This window comes from Camelina sativa, chromosome 5, assembly GCF_030686135.1.
Source record: "Camelina sativa cultivar CO46 ecotype springtype chromosome 5, ASM3068613v1".
Lineage (NCBI taxonomy): Eukaryota > Viridiplantae > Streptophyta > Magnoliopsida > Brassicales > Brassicaceae > Camelina > Camelina sativa.
The window spans coordinates 12,997,568-13,010,248 of NC_141884.1; the positions used below are offsets into that span (position 1 = coordinate 12,997,568).

At 37.1% G+C, this 12,681-nt stretch overlaps 2 protein-coding genes, 1 long non-coding RNA gene and 1 pseudogene across 3 annotated transcripts; 1 reads left to right on the forward strand and 3 right to left on the reverse strand.

The window, feature by feature from the left end:
• Positions 1 to 1,468: 1,468 nt before the first annotated feature.
• LOC147943677 (uncharacterized) lies at positions 1,469 to 3,351 on the reverse strand. Its single transcript, XM_087512315.1, has 4 exons — positions 3,230 to 3,351; positions 3,061 to 3,135; positions 1,622 to 2,576; positions 1,469 to 1,528 (listed from the first exon to the last, which is right to left on the reverse strand). Exons 1-4 carry the CDS (start codon positions 3,349 to 3,351, stop codon positions 1,469 to 1,471), a joined length of 1,212 nt encoding a protein of 403 aa, XP_087368441.1.
• Positions 3,352 to 5,750: 2,399 nt separating this feature from the next.
• On the reverse strand, positions 5,751 to 6,139 carry LOC109132987 (uncharacterized). The gene is made up of 2 exons (XR_002037886.2): positions 5,989 to 6,139; positions 5,751 to 5,876 (listed from the first exon to the last, which is right to left on the reverse strand). It is a non-coding gene; the product is annotated as an uncharacterized LOC109132987 (long non-coding RNA).
• Positions 6,140 to 6,750: 611 nt separating this feature from the next.
• Positions 6,751 to 8,602, forward strand: LOC104789200 (putative F-box/kelch-repeat protein At2g29780; annotated as a pseudogene).
• A 306-nt stretch (positions 8,603 to 8,908) lies between these two features.
• Positions 8,909 to 12,503, reverse strand: LOC104786691 (uncharacterized). The gene is made up of 7 exons (XM_010512136.2): positions 12,299 to 12,503; positions 10,993 to 12,203; positions 10,224 to 10,831; positions 9,816 to 10,142; positions 9,644 to 9,721; positions 9,419 to 9,536; positions 8,909 to 9,275 (listed from the first exon to the last, which is right to left on the reverse strand). The coding sequence occupies exons 2-6, from the start codon at positions 12,164 to 12,166 to the stop codon at positions 9,444 to 9,446; spliced, it is 2,280 nt and encodes a 759-aa protein (XP_010510438.1). The 5' UTR covers positions 12,167 to 12,203; positions 12,299 to 12,503; the 3' UTR covers positions 8,909 to 9,275; positions 9,419 to 9,443.
• Positions 12,504 to 12,681: the final 178 nt, after the last annotated feature.

The following is a 12,681-nucleotide window of genomic DNA, read 5'->3' on the forward strand; positions in this document are numbered from 1 at the left end:
AGAAGATGAACACTGGCCAAACCTTCTAGGCTTAGTCCTCAGCCTCTTTGTAGGGATTGGGGAAAAAGGAGTTTGATCATCATCTGCGGCCTCACGACAGCGTTTATTCGTATGGAATGTACTACTTACCTGAAGAAAATATTTGAAATTAATAACATTGCATTGACAAATTAACTTAACACGGACATTAGCAAAATTTACCTCAGCCTGAAGCAATTTTTTCCCATCCACTATACCACGGTCCACATATTCAACAATTTGTAATCCTCCATCATAATGGACAGATTGATTATCAAAACCATCTTCTTCTTCCTCCCGATGATCATCTAATCTTTCCTCCTCCTGGTCATCTACTTCTTCCTCCTCTTGCTCATCTACTTCTTCCTCCTCTTGATCATCTACTTCCTCCTCCTCTTGATCATCTACTTATTCCTCGTCCTTTCCATCATCTTCCTCTCTCTCGTCATTATCGTCATCTAATTCTTCCTTCCCCTCATCCTCCCCATCGTCATCCCTAACATTGTCGCCATCATCGCCATCCTGATCAGAACAATCTTCGGATTCACTACCAACAACAACCACATCATTCCGAAGACAAACTTCTCCATCAGATTCACTCCCACTATCCTCCTCATCCCCTTTTGATTCACTACCACTTTCATCTTCCTCTTCCCCGGATGTCTTCATAGTTGTCAAGATATCATCACTCCTAGGCTGATAAATTGAATAGCAATATTAGGTAAATCTGACTGTAGGGGGTTCATTAGTCATAGGGAAATAAGTAGTAGGCGATAACCTGATCGTCTTCATTGATGTTAATTTTCTTGAGAATCTCTGGAATACCAGGCATAAAGCCAGACCAATCTTTATTAGGCCCTCCTCCAGTTGGCTGATGAAATAAAGTGTTGTTTTAGTAAAGTATGAAACATTAATGTAAATGTTGTAAAGAAATGGATGCATTTACCTGTGTAGAACCGCTCGCACCGACAGACCAAGACGACTTGTTGATCTGCTCCATCAAATCTGAATGCTTGATACTTCTATCATACACTCCTTTTTCCCGAAGAGTTTTGAGGACATCATCAACAATTTCGTCTCTCATACCAGCCCTCTCAACGGACAACATTAACTGTATCTTCGACGTATGTTCGTTAATTCTGCGATCTACTTCCTCAAGTAGAGATGCGGCAGTGACACGATCCACATGAGACTCGTTCCCCTCTCCACCTAGTACGGTTGGTTTTGGCTTTGGAAGAGATTGAGCTTTTACTTTTACCATCGGTTTGGGTTTTGGTACACGTTTTTTTTCTTTAACGACTGTTTTCTTTCTATTCTCAAGAGGGTCCATCGCCGTTAAGAGTGGCAGATGTGCGACACCACCATGCCAGTCTTCCTTTCTAAATATATGACCATCTTTAAGCTTCTTACACATGTACTCGACTCCGACGTCATGCATCTCATCCTCACCCTAGGAGTAGTCTTGGATGTCCGCTTCATCATCACCATTTAAAATGTTCTCAACATCAAGCTAGGAGAAAGATTGAGTAAAGGGTTAGACAACCAATAGTATTTTTTTACAACCATTAAAGAAAGACAATGGTAATAAGCACGAAGAACTTACATCCTCGTGTTGCTCCGTTCGGAGGATGTTGGCATTATGAAAGGTTTTAAGCTTAGTCAAATGTAGTACAGACCGATCAGTAAATGTTTGCTCATCACTTAAGTCAGGTAGGTATTGCTCCAATAGGGGAATGGCATGCAGAATCAGAAGCTGGAAAGCAAGTGTGAATCCGTGAGTTGCTGTATGGGACTGGTTTAATTTATCAACGAGCTTCGATACACTTTCAACTTTGTCACCGACTTTGACCATCTCCAATGTCTTCAGAAATGACAGCCGCCCCCATGGATATTTAACAAAGCTTTCGAGATCTTTTACCATCTCTGCAACTCTGAACGAGGCTCTGACATTAGAAGACTCGCATACTAATATACCTTCCACTATGACAATAAGAGCCAATCGTAGCCTTCTACCTCCATCCATTCTTTTAGCTTTAGGTAACCTCTTGTCAAGCTTCAACATGTTAACAATAGATTGTATACTATATGACTTTTTCGGTCCTATGAGACTGTGATAATAATGTTCTTCCCCTTCGGCAGGATTCTGCAACTTGTCAAGAGTTTCTTGAGAAGGAAATTGACCGCAATTGAGTCCGGTGACGATACCAAACTCTCTCAACGAAAACTGGATGGGATGACCACCGAATACAAACCACAACTCTTGTTTTCTCTTAGTTACCAGAGACCGACATAGGAATTGGTGGACAAGTTTCCCAGACAAGGAGCTCTTCCTAACTGGGAGTTCGAACAATCGGCCAAAGCAAGATTCTTTTAACCACTTGAACTCATCATAACCATCTAATATTTCAACAATATCTAGCAGATACTCTGGCTTGGAGTATGAGTTGATACGACCTTTGACAGGATAACGATCTGTGGAGAATAGCCGAGGAGGTAGAATATCAGTGTCAACACCGGCTTCTTTCTGTGGTGAGTGGTTGCCCGTGTTAACTGATGACCTGATCAGAGAATAAAAGTGATTAAATGAAAAGATAACAATTAGTGAATTAGTGAATGCACCCGATTCATCAACAAAATAGACAACTTTTAAATAAATAATGGAGAAGTTTGTGAGATCTTTCATTAATGCATCAAAGGACAAGTTAAATCAATAATGGACAACGAACTGATATATGCAATGGACATGTTGTACAACACAACAATGGACAACAAACCGGTAGACAACTTAAAGATCGAGTGGACAAGTTAGAACAGAATATTAAAGGACAAGTTAAATCAGGTATGAACAGAATGGACAAGTTTGAACACAAACTCAAAGGACAAGTTAAATCGATGGACAATAAACCGGTAGACAACTTATACATAGAATGAATAATTGTCTACTAGAAAAGTAAGGAAGATATGTCTACGGAAAACCAAAAGACAAGTCTGCGAGGGAAGTTAACAATGGACAACTAATAACAATGAAGCGGGAATACTTACAAGCGGGAATTTCCGACAGGGTTGACGCCGCCGACGATATGGTTGTCATCGGACTTTGAACTTTCACTAAGGGATCTACATTTCAGAAATTTTGGAGAAGAGGATTAGATCTATGAACACGAGGAGTTACCCAGTTAATTGTTACACAGGAATCGGGAGAGAAACTAACCGGAATGGTTCGACGTGGTCATTCAGTGAAACGCCGCCGTCTGGGTTAGAAGGCCCGGAATCATCAGTTGCTGTTGTTCTCGGCGAGTTCGATAGTATAGCGGGTGGGAAATCGGAGACCATAATCGGAGACCAGCGGCTACTTCGGCGATAGAATCAATATTTTTACAGAAAACCCTTAACGAAGAAGGAGAGGAACCCGAGGAGTTTTTTAATTTTTTTTCAATTTTAGGAGAACATAGTATTGTCCATCGGTTGCATCGGTTATATTTTTAAAAATAAAATACAGTAAAGAACAATTTTTGAATAATAAGTCCGATGACTGGGTTTCCTATCACACCCGCGTGTGGGCGTGTGAAAGTAAACTTACGGGACAAATTGGTCTTTTCGGATATGGGATGTGGCATCCCAGGAAAGAAACGGCGATTGTGGCATTTCGGGGAAATTTTTTTACTGTTCATGGCAATCTCTTTAATTTACTCTTCTTAAAACAATGCGTTATTGTTTTTTCATGTAAAAAAAAAAAGCAATTCGTTTGGGGATTAGTGGGCATTTTGTTGTTTCTTTTTAAAGCCCAATAATAAAATAAGTTTTTTTTTTCATCTCTTTCTTTTATGTTACTAGCGGAGAAACGAGCTATTTCCCCCCCGAGAACTATCATATCATTCTAGATAGAGTCTGAACTTTGACTTCGATCTAGATATCTCCGAAAAGAAAGTTTGATTCCTATTTCCCCGCGAGAAAAAAGTTAAATTCCTATTTCTCCATAAATCTCGGTTTCATTGGTTAACAAACTAAACCTTATAGAGAACCAATCAAACCGATACCAAACCATTTATGTCAAATTTTTCATCTGATTTAGAGAATTTTAATAATTAAAACCACAAAAAAAAAAATTGGATCCTATTTCTTCGTTTCTTCTTCATTGTTTCACTTCTGATTCCCGATTTTTGTGACAAAAAACTGAACTACCAGAAGTAATTTCCACTACGTTATTCACATCTCTGTTTTTGCAAACACCATTAAACACATTATGAAGCAGGTTAAAGAAGAATTGAAAGACTCTTTTCCGGTCAGAGACTTCGAAAATCAGGATAGGATGAAGAGAAGAGACTCGGATCCGGCCAGAGTCTCTCCCCAAAGCCGTTATATTTCGGGTGATCAATACAATAAAACTAGAATATGTTGCTCTCCTCTTCTGACACATCAGCCTCAATATTGAAGCTGGTGTTGACACCTCAGAAAAAATCAACAGCCTATCAAATTAAAACAAATAATACATGTCAGCAGTCTAGGGAAGTTGGGCTTAATGTGTTTTAGTTATGAGAAGTGTTAATGGGCCACATGATTGGTCAAAGCCCAAATAATAGCTTCTATTTTGCTGTTTAGCACATATGCAAATTTTGGAATGAGATTTACGGCTCATCAAGTAAAATTATAGTTATGAAAAAAGTTTTCTAAAGATATGGTAATTAAAAGAGTTGTTGGGCATAATCTGGATCATGTCAAGGTAATTTGCTGAATCACCATAAATTTTTTCAACAAAGAATACAAATTTGAAGTAAAAGTAAAATTTTCCGGAGAGGTAGGGTGTTTTCTTTGGACAACATAATCATTTTTGTTATAACATATTTTGTCTTTAAATTTATTTGGTTATTTATATAACCATTTTTCCAGTTATTACGTTATCAATATGATTTTTACGGAAAGAAAATCATTTTTTTCAAAAATCTCTATACAAAACAAATAACTCAAACCAACATAAATATATATATATATATATATTATAAGGGAAAATTAAGCTAAAAATTTATTTAAATCTTTATAATGATAAATATATATATTAATTCAGTTATTTACAATATTAACTATTAAAATAAAAGTAAAAATAAGTAATTTGTGACGGAACTTAGTTGACTGAGATTTTGGTTTTCTTTATGGATCAGACTTAAAGCATTGTTTAGAATAATAAAATATGACTTTTGTTGTTTTCTTAAAGTGAAATTAATTTTCAAAAAGAAGATACAAGAAAGAAAATTCATAACCTTGTGTTTTTGCTAAGAGGATGTCATTCAAGTGGTTACCTTATAAATATTAAAATTTATAAAGTATATAATAAAATTTGAGGAAAATCAGAATACTAAATTCCAATTTTTACAAGACTTTTAAATGCTCAATCTTATTTATCTTAAACTACAATTAATTATTAAAAATAGTCCGCATACCAACAAATTCCAAACAAATTAAGAAAAACTTACAAACAATATACAAAAAGCCACAACAAAAAAGGAAAAAACAATCTCGCGGCGTAGTGCGGGTACTATTCTAGTTAACATAATAAAAGGAGAACAAGTGAAGAGGTTACATATTTAAATGTTTCAAAGAACAATGAGGGAGGTCTACTACATAGCAACCGCATCTGTTTGGACTACATAGTAAAGAGTTACTGTCAATCTTAGTAATAATACTTGTACTCACACTTTCTAGCGCTACACTAAGCCATATTTCTGGATACATTTGAATAATTTAAAGGTTAAGACTTTACCAAGACAAAATGGGCAAGTAGCTTGCTCTATCGGACCAGCAGCACAAGGCTGTACTAGATCCACTGAACATCTAAAGTAAAAAGCATTCGACATACAATCATCCTGCGCAGAGTTAGATGTATCTTTAAAAGATTGTACTTTGTACACTACACTAACTCGGGACATTTTTAAGGAAAAGGAAACACGTGTTACAAGACTGGATTAAGAAACATACTGTTCCCACATAGTAAACGTCTCCAGTTCTGAAACCGTTTTTCAGAGCAACCAACACTGCAACTTCAATCCTCTTTATTGCCTTTTCTTCTCCAAGTCCGTATTTCAGAAGCATTGTAGCGCTGAGCATGGTTGCCAATTGGTTCGTCTTATCCTGGAAATTCAAATAATAGAGAAGTTGTGCACTTTATATCTTTGGGGGCATGGAAGTAGTTTTTATATAAGGGAACAAAAACTCCTGACAAACTATTACAAACATTATGTTCAATATTGTCTTAACATTTTTGAGGAAAAAACTCAAAACCGTTTCCATGAACTCAAAAGTTTGAAAAAAAAAAAAAAAAACATTAGCTTACCTCTGCTCTTTTGGAGGAAGCTTCATTATGAAAGACAAATTAGGGTTTCTAAGTAGAGAACACTAAGATACTTGTGAGTCAAGTAATGACTTACAGAGACATTTGACTCAATTTTTTTTTAGCTTGGTTAATTGTTTATTGACACAAAGGAAAAAACTTACAGGAAAGAAAAAAAATCATATACTTGAAATTTTTTAATTATTATTTTTGGAAAGAAACTTTATTTATAATATTGTTTTTTATTTATGAGTATTTATTTACTCATATGGTTTCATTATAAATACAAAAACAAAATTCTTAGCAAGAAAAGAAAAACAAAAATACACAACGTAACAGCGTCTTTGAAAAATCGAATCTAGTCTCCCTTTCAGTTAATTCGTTGCTGCTGAAGACTTCACACGGCGGCGATGGCTTTGATCTCTGAAACTTCCGATGACGGTTCTAATGGCGGCGAGCCAAACAAGAAACCCGAAGAACTCCACAAGAACCCGCAAGAAGAAGAAGAGAATCAAAACGAGAAACCTCAAGAAGAAGAACAAGTAGAGAATCTTGCTCATGTTACTCGACACATCCCAGAAGATATCGCCGAACGCATCCTCTTACTCGACTGGAGATGTCATTACCCGAAGCTATCTCTCTTCTCCAGAGCCTTTCGTCGCGTCATCTCTTCGCGGAGACTCTACCAGAGACGCTTGGAACTTGGCCTCACTGAACCTGTTCTTTACGCTTCGATCCAATTCCCTCCTGTTAGGCGCAAGCCGAGCTGGTACATTCTCAATCGTAACGCTCCAAGAATGATCGAAGTCAGTTCACTTCCTCCTCTGATGCCTAGATCTGCTGTGGTCACAATAGGATACGAGATGTATGTGATCGGTGGATGGGGTGAATCAGTTCAAACAACATCGAACGTGTTAGTAGTCATCGATTGAAGAAATCACAAGTGTCGCTCGCTCCCGGGAATGCAGAGGGCTCGCAGATCCGCAGCCGCTGGAGTTATCGACAGAAAGATTTACGTGATCGGAGATTGCGAGCAGATAGATGATAATTGGATCGAGGTGTTCGATGTAGATACTCGGATTTGGAGTAGTGTTGTTGGTCCATACGATCACAATTCTAGTATGGAAGGAGGAGCGTTTCAGTCATATGTGGTGATGCAAGAGAAGATTTACATTTTGGATCATCTGTGTTGTTTGGCTTACGAACCAAGACAAGGTACATGGCAGTCATGGGGACTCGAAAGTCCATTATTGAGATACTGGCACCGGTCGTCGTCTTGTGTGGTTGAGGATTTGTTGTGTAGTATTGATCCTTCTCGTTTCTCCAGTGATCTAAAAGTAATGGTATATGATCCGAACGAGTTGTTTTTGTTGGTGTAAGCTTGAAGTAAAGCTTGGAGATCAAGCTTATCAAAGAGAAATGGAAATTGGGATTATATTTAGGAGATATCTAAATGTAATAGGAATAAGAAAGTTTTCCTTTTAAGATTAGGAAAATATACTTAAGAGCTTATATATATATAGGGGATGCTGAGATGTAGCAGAACCTAAGAGAGATTAAGTTTGAGAGTTTGAGAGCTTAAAGTTTTGAGGTATTTTCTTTGAGCTAATAAAGAGAGTTATTCTTTAAACTTCTTGTTCTTAATCTTTTCGTATAAAAACTATATTTGGTATCAGAGCATAAAGAAGATCAGGGATCTGTGAGAAAGAGATGACAGGAGACGGAAGCATGGATACTAAAGATAAGCAACTTGCGGTCGCAGGAGATAAACCAAAAGAAGGAGGAGCCTCGTCCTCAATCTCATGTCCTATGCTCAACACAATCTCATGGCGATACAGCCAATCCTTACAAGCCGCATGGATTTAAAGATGTTTGGTGCATAGAGATCGTCTTAAAAAGACTTGAAGGAGGTGAGATAGGGGGGACGGTCGTATCAAAATCGAATGTGCTTAGATCCATGAACTTGCCTTCCATTGATCTTTCTCGCTCTCTTATGTTTTGATGATCTGTGGGATGGTTTCTTGCAGTTGAAGGTATGTTAATCTTTGATGTGCATGGACTATTGATGATGATGATGATGATGATGATGATATGATTATATGACAATTTCTGTAGCCTCAAGTCTTATTATAGGCTTTTCATGAACGTGCAGGTGAAGGATCTTTTATTACATCTACTGTTTTTAGCTACCAGCTTGTTGATATGAGAGCAAATATGAAGCAAAAATTGGTTCAGCAGCTGTTATCTTTGTGTAGAGTGTGAATACCCTTTACAGAATTATCCTTGAGTAGATTTCTTAAGCTGTGTTGTAGATGCGTAGGCCATTATTCTTGTTTTAGCCTTTGTACAAAAGTTCTTACGAAACTTGTTGTGATGCATCTTTACTTACTTGGCTATCTTCTGTTTTTTTTTTTGTGTGTGTAGTTTCACTAACATTCTTCTGTAAGTAATCACAATCAGATTTCACGCAATTTATTCTGCTATACATACCATATGAGCAAATATGAATTTATGGTTTAGAGATCATGAAGCAAATCAAAGTGATTTAGTTGACACAAAATCACCAACTTAACAACATATATATTTTATACCCTCTTTTTTTTTACTCATATATAGTAAACACAAAATCACCTTTTTATACAAGGCACAATGAAAATCTATAGCCGAAGAAAACAAAATGTTTAACAGGATCTACTCAGTTTCCGTGAACTCTAAGGAAGCAAAGCACACAAAAAAAAAACTATACACTCGCTCTCGCTAGCTATACTTTTGTATGAAACATACATTTCATGATACTACACAAACATAAAGTTCTTATCTACACAAAAATCTCATCATTCATTTCCGCTTTTTTGTACGCTTATTTGGTGTTTCATTATACACCAAAATCATGACTTGATTCTTTTGTTGACTCTCCGTAAATGCGATGAATTCTCTGCATCGGAAATGGGGAACAAAGTAAAGAGAATCAGATTGTGTTCCTCACTTCCTTGTAAAAGTTAAAACCAAAAAGCTTATAAAAGTCTCACTTGAATATCAAAAGAATACAATTTGATTTCATCTTAGTCTTAGCTTTACCATTTCATCATTTGATTCCATCAGTTTAATTGTTCTTAAGTTCTACAGCCAATGGATCAATGGACTGTCTGTGTTCTTCTGCATATATAGGCTCATCGTTGTATGTTACTTCAGATCCCTGATATTTTCATTTCATGTTCAAAATGTTTAAGCACAAGACGAATTATACACTTTTGATTAAGTATAAACAGAGCATTGTAACTTTGGAAAAGGATAATGGCTTACCTCTTGCTTCTCTTGAATTGTTCCCATGGCATCCGAACAAATGGTTTCTACTTTTTCCTCAGTTGGTTCAGAATGTTCCTGCGAGAGAGAAAACAAATCCAAGTCTCAAACGACGTACATGTATTAATGTATACAGAAATTGTATTTTTGCTTTACTAAACACAAAATTTACATCAATTTGATTATGAGAAGATTCAGCAGGTGGATCCATATTTTGCAGCTGACCAACTGATGTATGATCCAGATCCTCAGAATGAGTCTGGTCTAGATGTAACATGTCTGGTAACACTGATCTTGGAGCAGATTCTTCAGAGTTCCCATGATGATTTACATCAGAAGAAGCTTCAGCTTCCGCCATGACTTGTTGCATTTCTTCTCCATCATTTCTCTCACGAGTTTCTTCAGATTCTTGATCAATTCTCTCAGATGGTTGAGGTTCATCAGAGTCATAACTTATCTTTATCTCATCAGCTGAGTTTTCAGGAAGTTCCTTTAACTCCTGACAAAAAGTTTCAAAGATTAATCATGTTCAATATTGTCTTAACATTTTTGAGAAAAAAAAAGAAAAACATTAGCTTACCTCTGGTCTTTTGGAGGAAGCTTCATTATGTTGAGGAACCATGGACTCCATTTTTCCTGCTTCTTCATTCTTTGGAGAAGCTAAAGAAGTTGTTTCATTTAGATCTTGATCATCTTTCCCAACAGGTAAGACTTCATATTCCCCACCATTGAAACTCATTTGCTTTCCAATGTCCGATTCATAAACGAACATAGATCTCTCATAATCAGAGTCATTCCCATCAACTGAAGTTGGAGGTGAACCGAGTTCAGAAACCTCAACTTGAAGATCAGAGTCAACTGAATGTGTCACCATATGACATTTTCTTGTGTTGTAACCAAAATGCTCCATGTATCTTTGCCTCGCGGTTGCTAGTGAACTCGAACCACTGCTTCTAGGCACTAAACCTGCAAGAGAGTTTCCAACACGTTCATTTTGTTTGCAGAAAGTTCCAGAAGCATCAGATTGATCCGAGACATTGAAATCTTTCTCTCTTTCTCGAGGAGAAAGCGATGCGTTCGAGTCACTATCATCGTTTCTGATGGAATCTGTCTCTATCCGAACCTCTCCTGCCTCCATTTCATTTCCTTTTTCTCTTTCTTTCAGTAGAGGTGGTTGATCATTGCTACCTATATCAACAACAAATTTAGAATCCTAATCACAATCGTGATCAATGTAAAAGGTCAAAGCAAGTTCTACAGAAGCAGAGCTAATCCTAATGTTTCAGTTCAAATTTAACCATTTACTACAACTTATATGTAGAAAGAAAGAAAGAGCTTATATATATTACCTTGTTGTTGCCTAAGCCTACTACCACCATCAACTTCATTTCTCCATGATGACGCCAATTTAGATTCCTTTTGCAATGTTGATGGATGAACTCTGTGATGAAAGCTCTCATGACGGCAAAAGAAGACATCTTTCGGGTTAGTAGCCACAGCAAACTCTTGCTGAAAGCTATCTCCTGTGAGGTTCGGCTTCTCTTCGAGTGGATCATAAGGAAGGTCAAATGGGTTTCGTCTTGGTAACAAAACGGAAGGTGCAGAGCCAGGCATGAGAAGTCCATCGATTTCATAGTTTTCTTTACCGAAACCATAAAAGTTCCGACCGATACAAATCCGAGGAACTTCCATATCATCCATCAAGCTTCCTTCAGCTGCAAGTAAGAAAAATCTCCTTGATCTTCTCCTGGTGATCAAATTCTCAAGCCTCTTGTTTCGTTCCATCTCAGATGTCCCAAGATCCATCAGATTCTTCTGATCATCCTCTGTCCACGCTACTACATCGACCTTGTTTCTATCTTCACTCCTTTCTTCTTCTTCCTCTTCCTCTTCCTCTTCCTCTTCCTCTTCTGATGAACATTCTACTTCAGTTTCATCAACACTTGCTACCTTCTCCAATGGATCAACAACAACATCTTCGCTCTTGTCAAAAACAGAGTCAAAAGAGCTTTCTTCTCCAGCAAGCAACGTCCTCTCTCTCTTAAGTTTCTCCAAATCAGGAGTAGTACTGATCGTCTCCGGTAAAACTTCCCCATATAGAGTTGTTAAAATAACCTTTCCTCTCTCGTCCTCACTAGCTTGAGACGAATCCCAATCTTTCCCAACCTCTTCAACTTTTCTACGAGCATTACGTCGGACACTTCGTTGGTGCTTTAACTCAGCCTTCTCTGTTCTTCCCTCTTGAGAAACAAAAGATAACCCACGATCCGTTCTCTCTCCTTCCTCCGATAAATCATCGATCTTTGAACTCAGATCATGGTTCCGTGGATAATACGAAACATAAGCTATCAAAGAACAGAGCAAGAAATAGAAACCCCAAGGAAGAAAAATATACAAAATGATCATAAACGTAGAAACACCAGACACAACTGGGTATCTCATCACGTATCTGAAAGTTGTATTCGTTGTGATTTTCAAAATCTTCCAGATGATAAAGCAGACATCTTTACCATCAATTCCCATTTTTTTCTTTTCTCTTCTAGTGATCAAACAACAACACCTGAAACTTTAAAAATCATTATGAGACATCGGAAACACACAAGAATGAACAAAACTATTGAAAAGAAAAATTCAAAGAAGAGAGGTCAAGCTTACCTTTGAAACGATAACCAGTCAAAAAATGTTGTATTGGGAGGGGGGTTTTATTAATTGCAGATTTAGAAAATTTTCTCTGTTTTCTTAAATACATGTCGGTGTGGTGTGGGAAAGAGGGAATGAATAGTTTACGTATGAATCGCATCGTGCGGGGAAGACAAGTTAGAAAAAACCGTAGTTGCTTACATGTTTTGTCAAAGATATCATTATTTTATCCCTTTACACTTTTGAATTTCATGAAAATTACTTAAAATTGCAGGTTGATCCCCTTATTTCTTAGTCATTGCATATTTGGATTCTAATGTTTTTTCGATTCGTGTAAATTGGTAACTTGGTCCAAAAATTTGTTTTTGTGTTCAACAATTTCAAACTCACATAATACA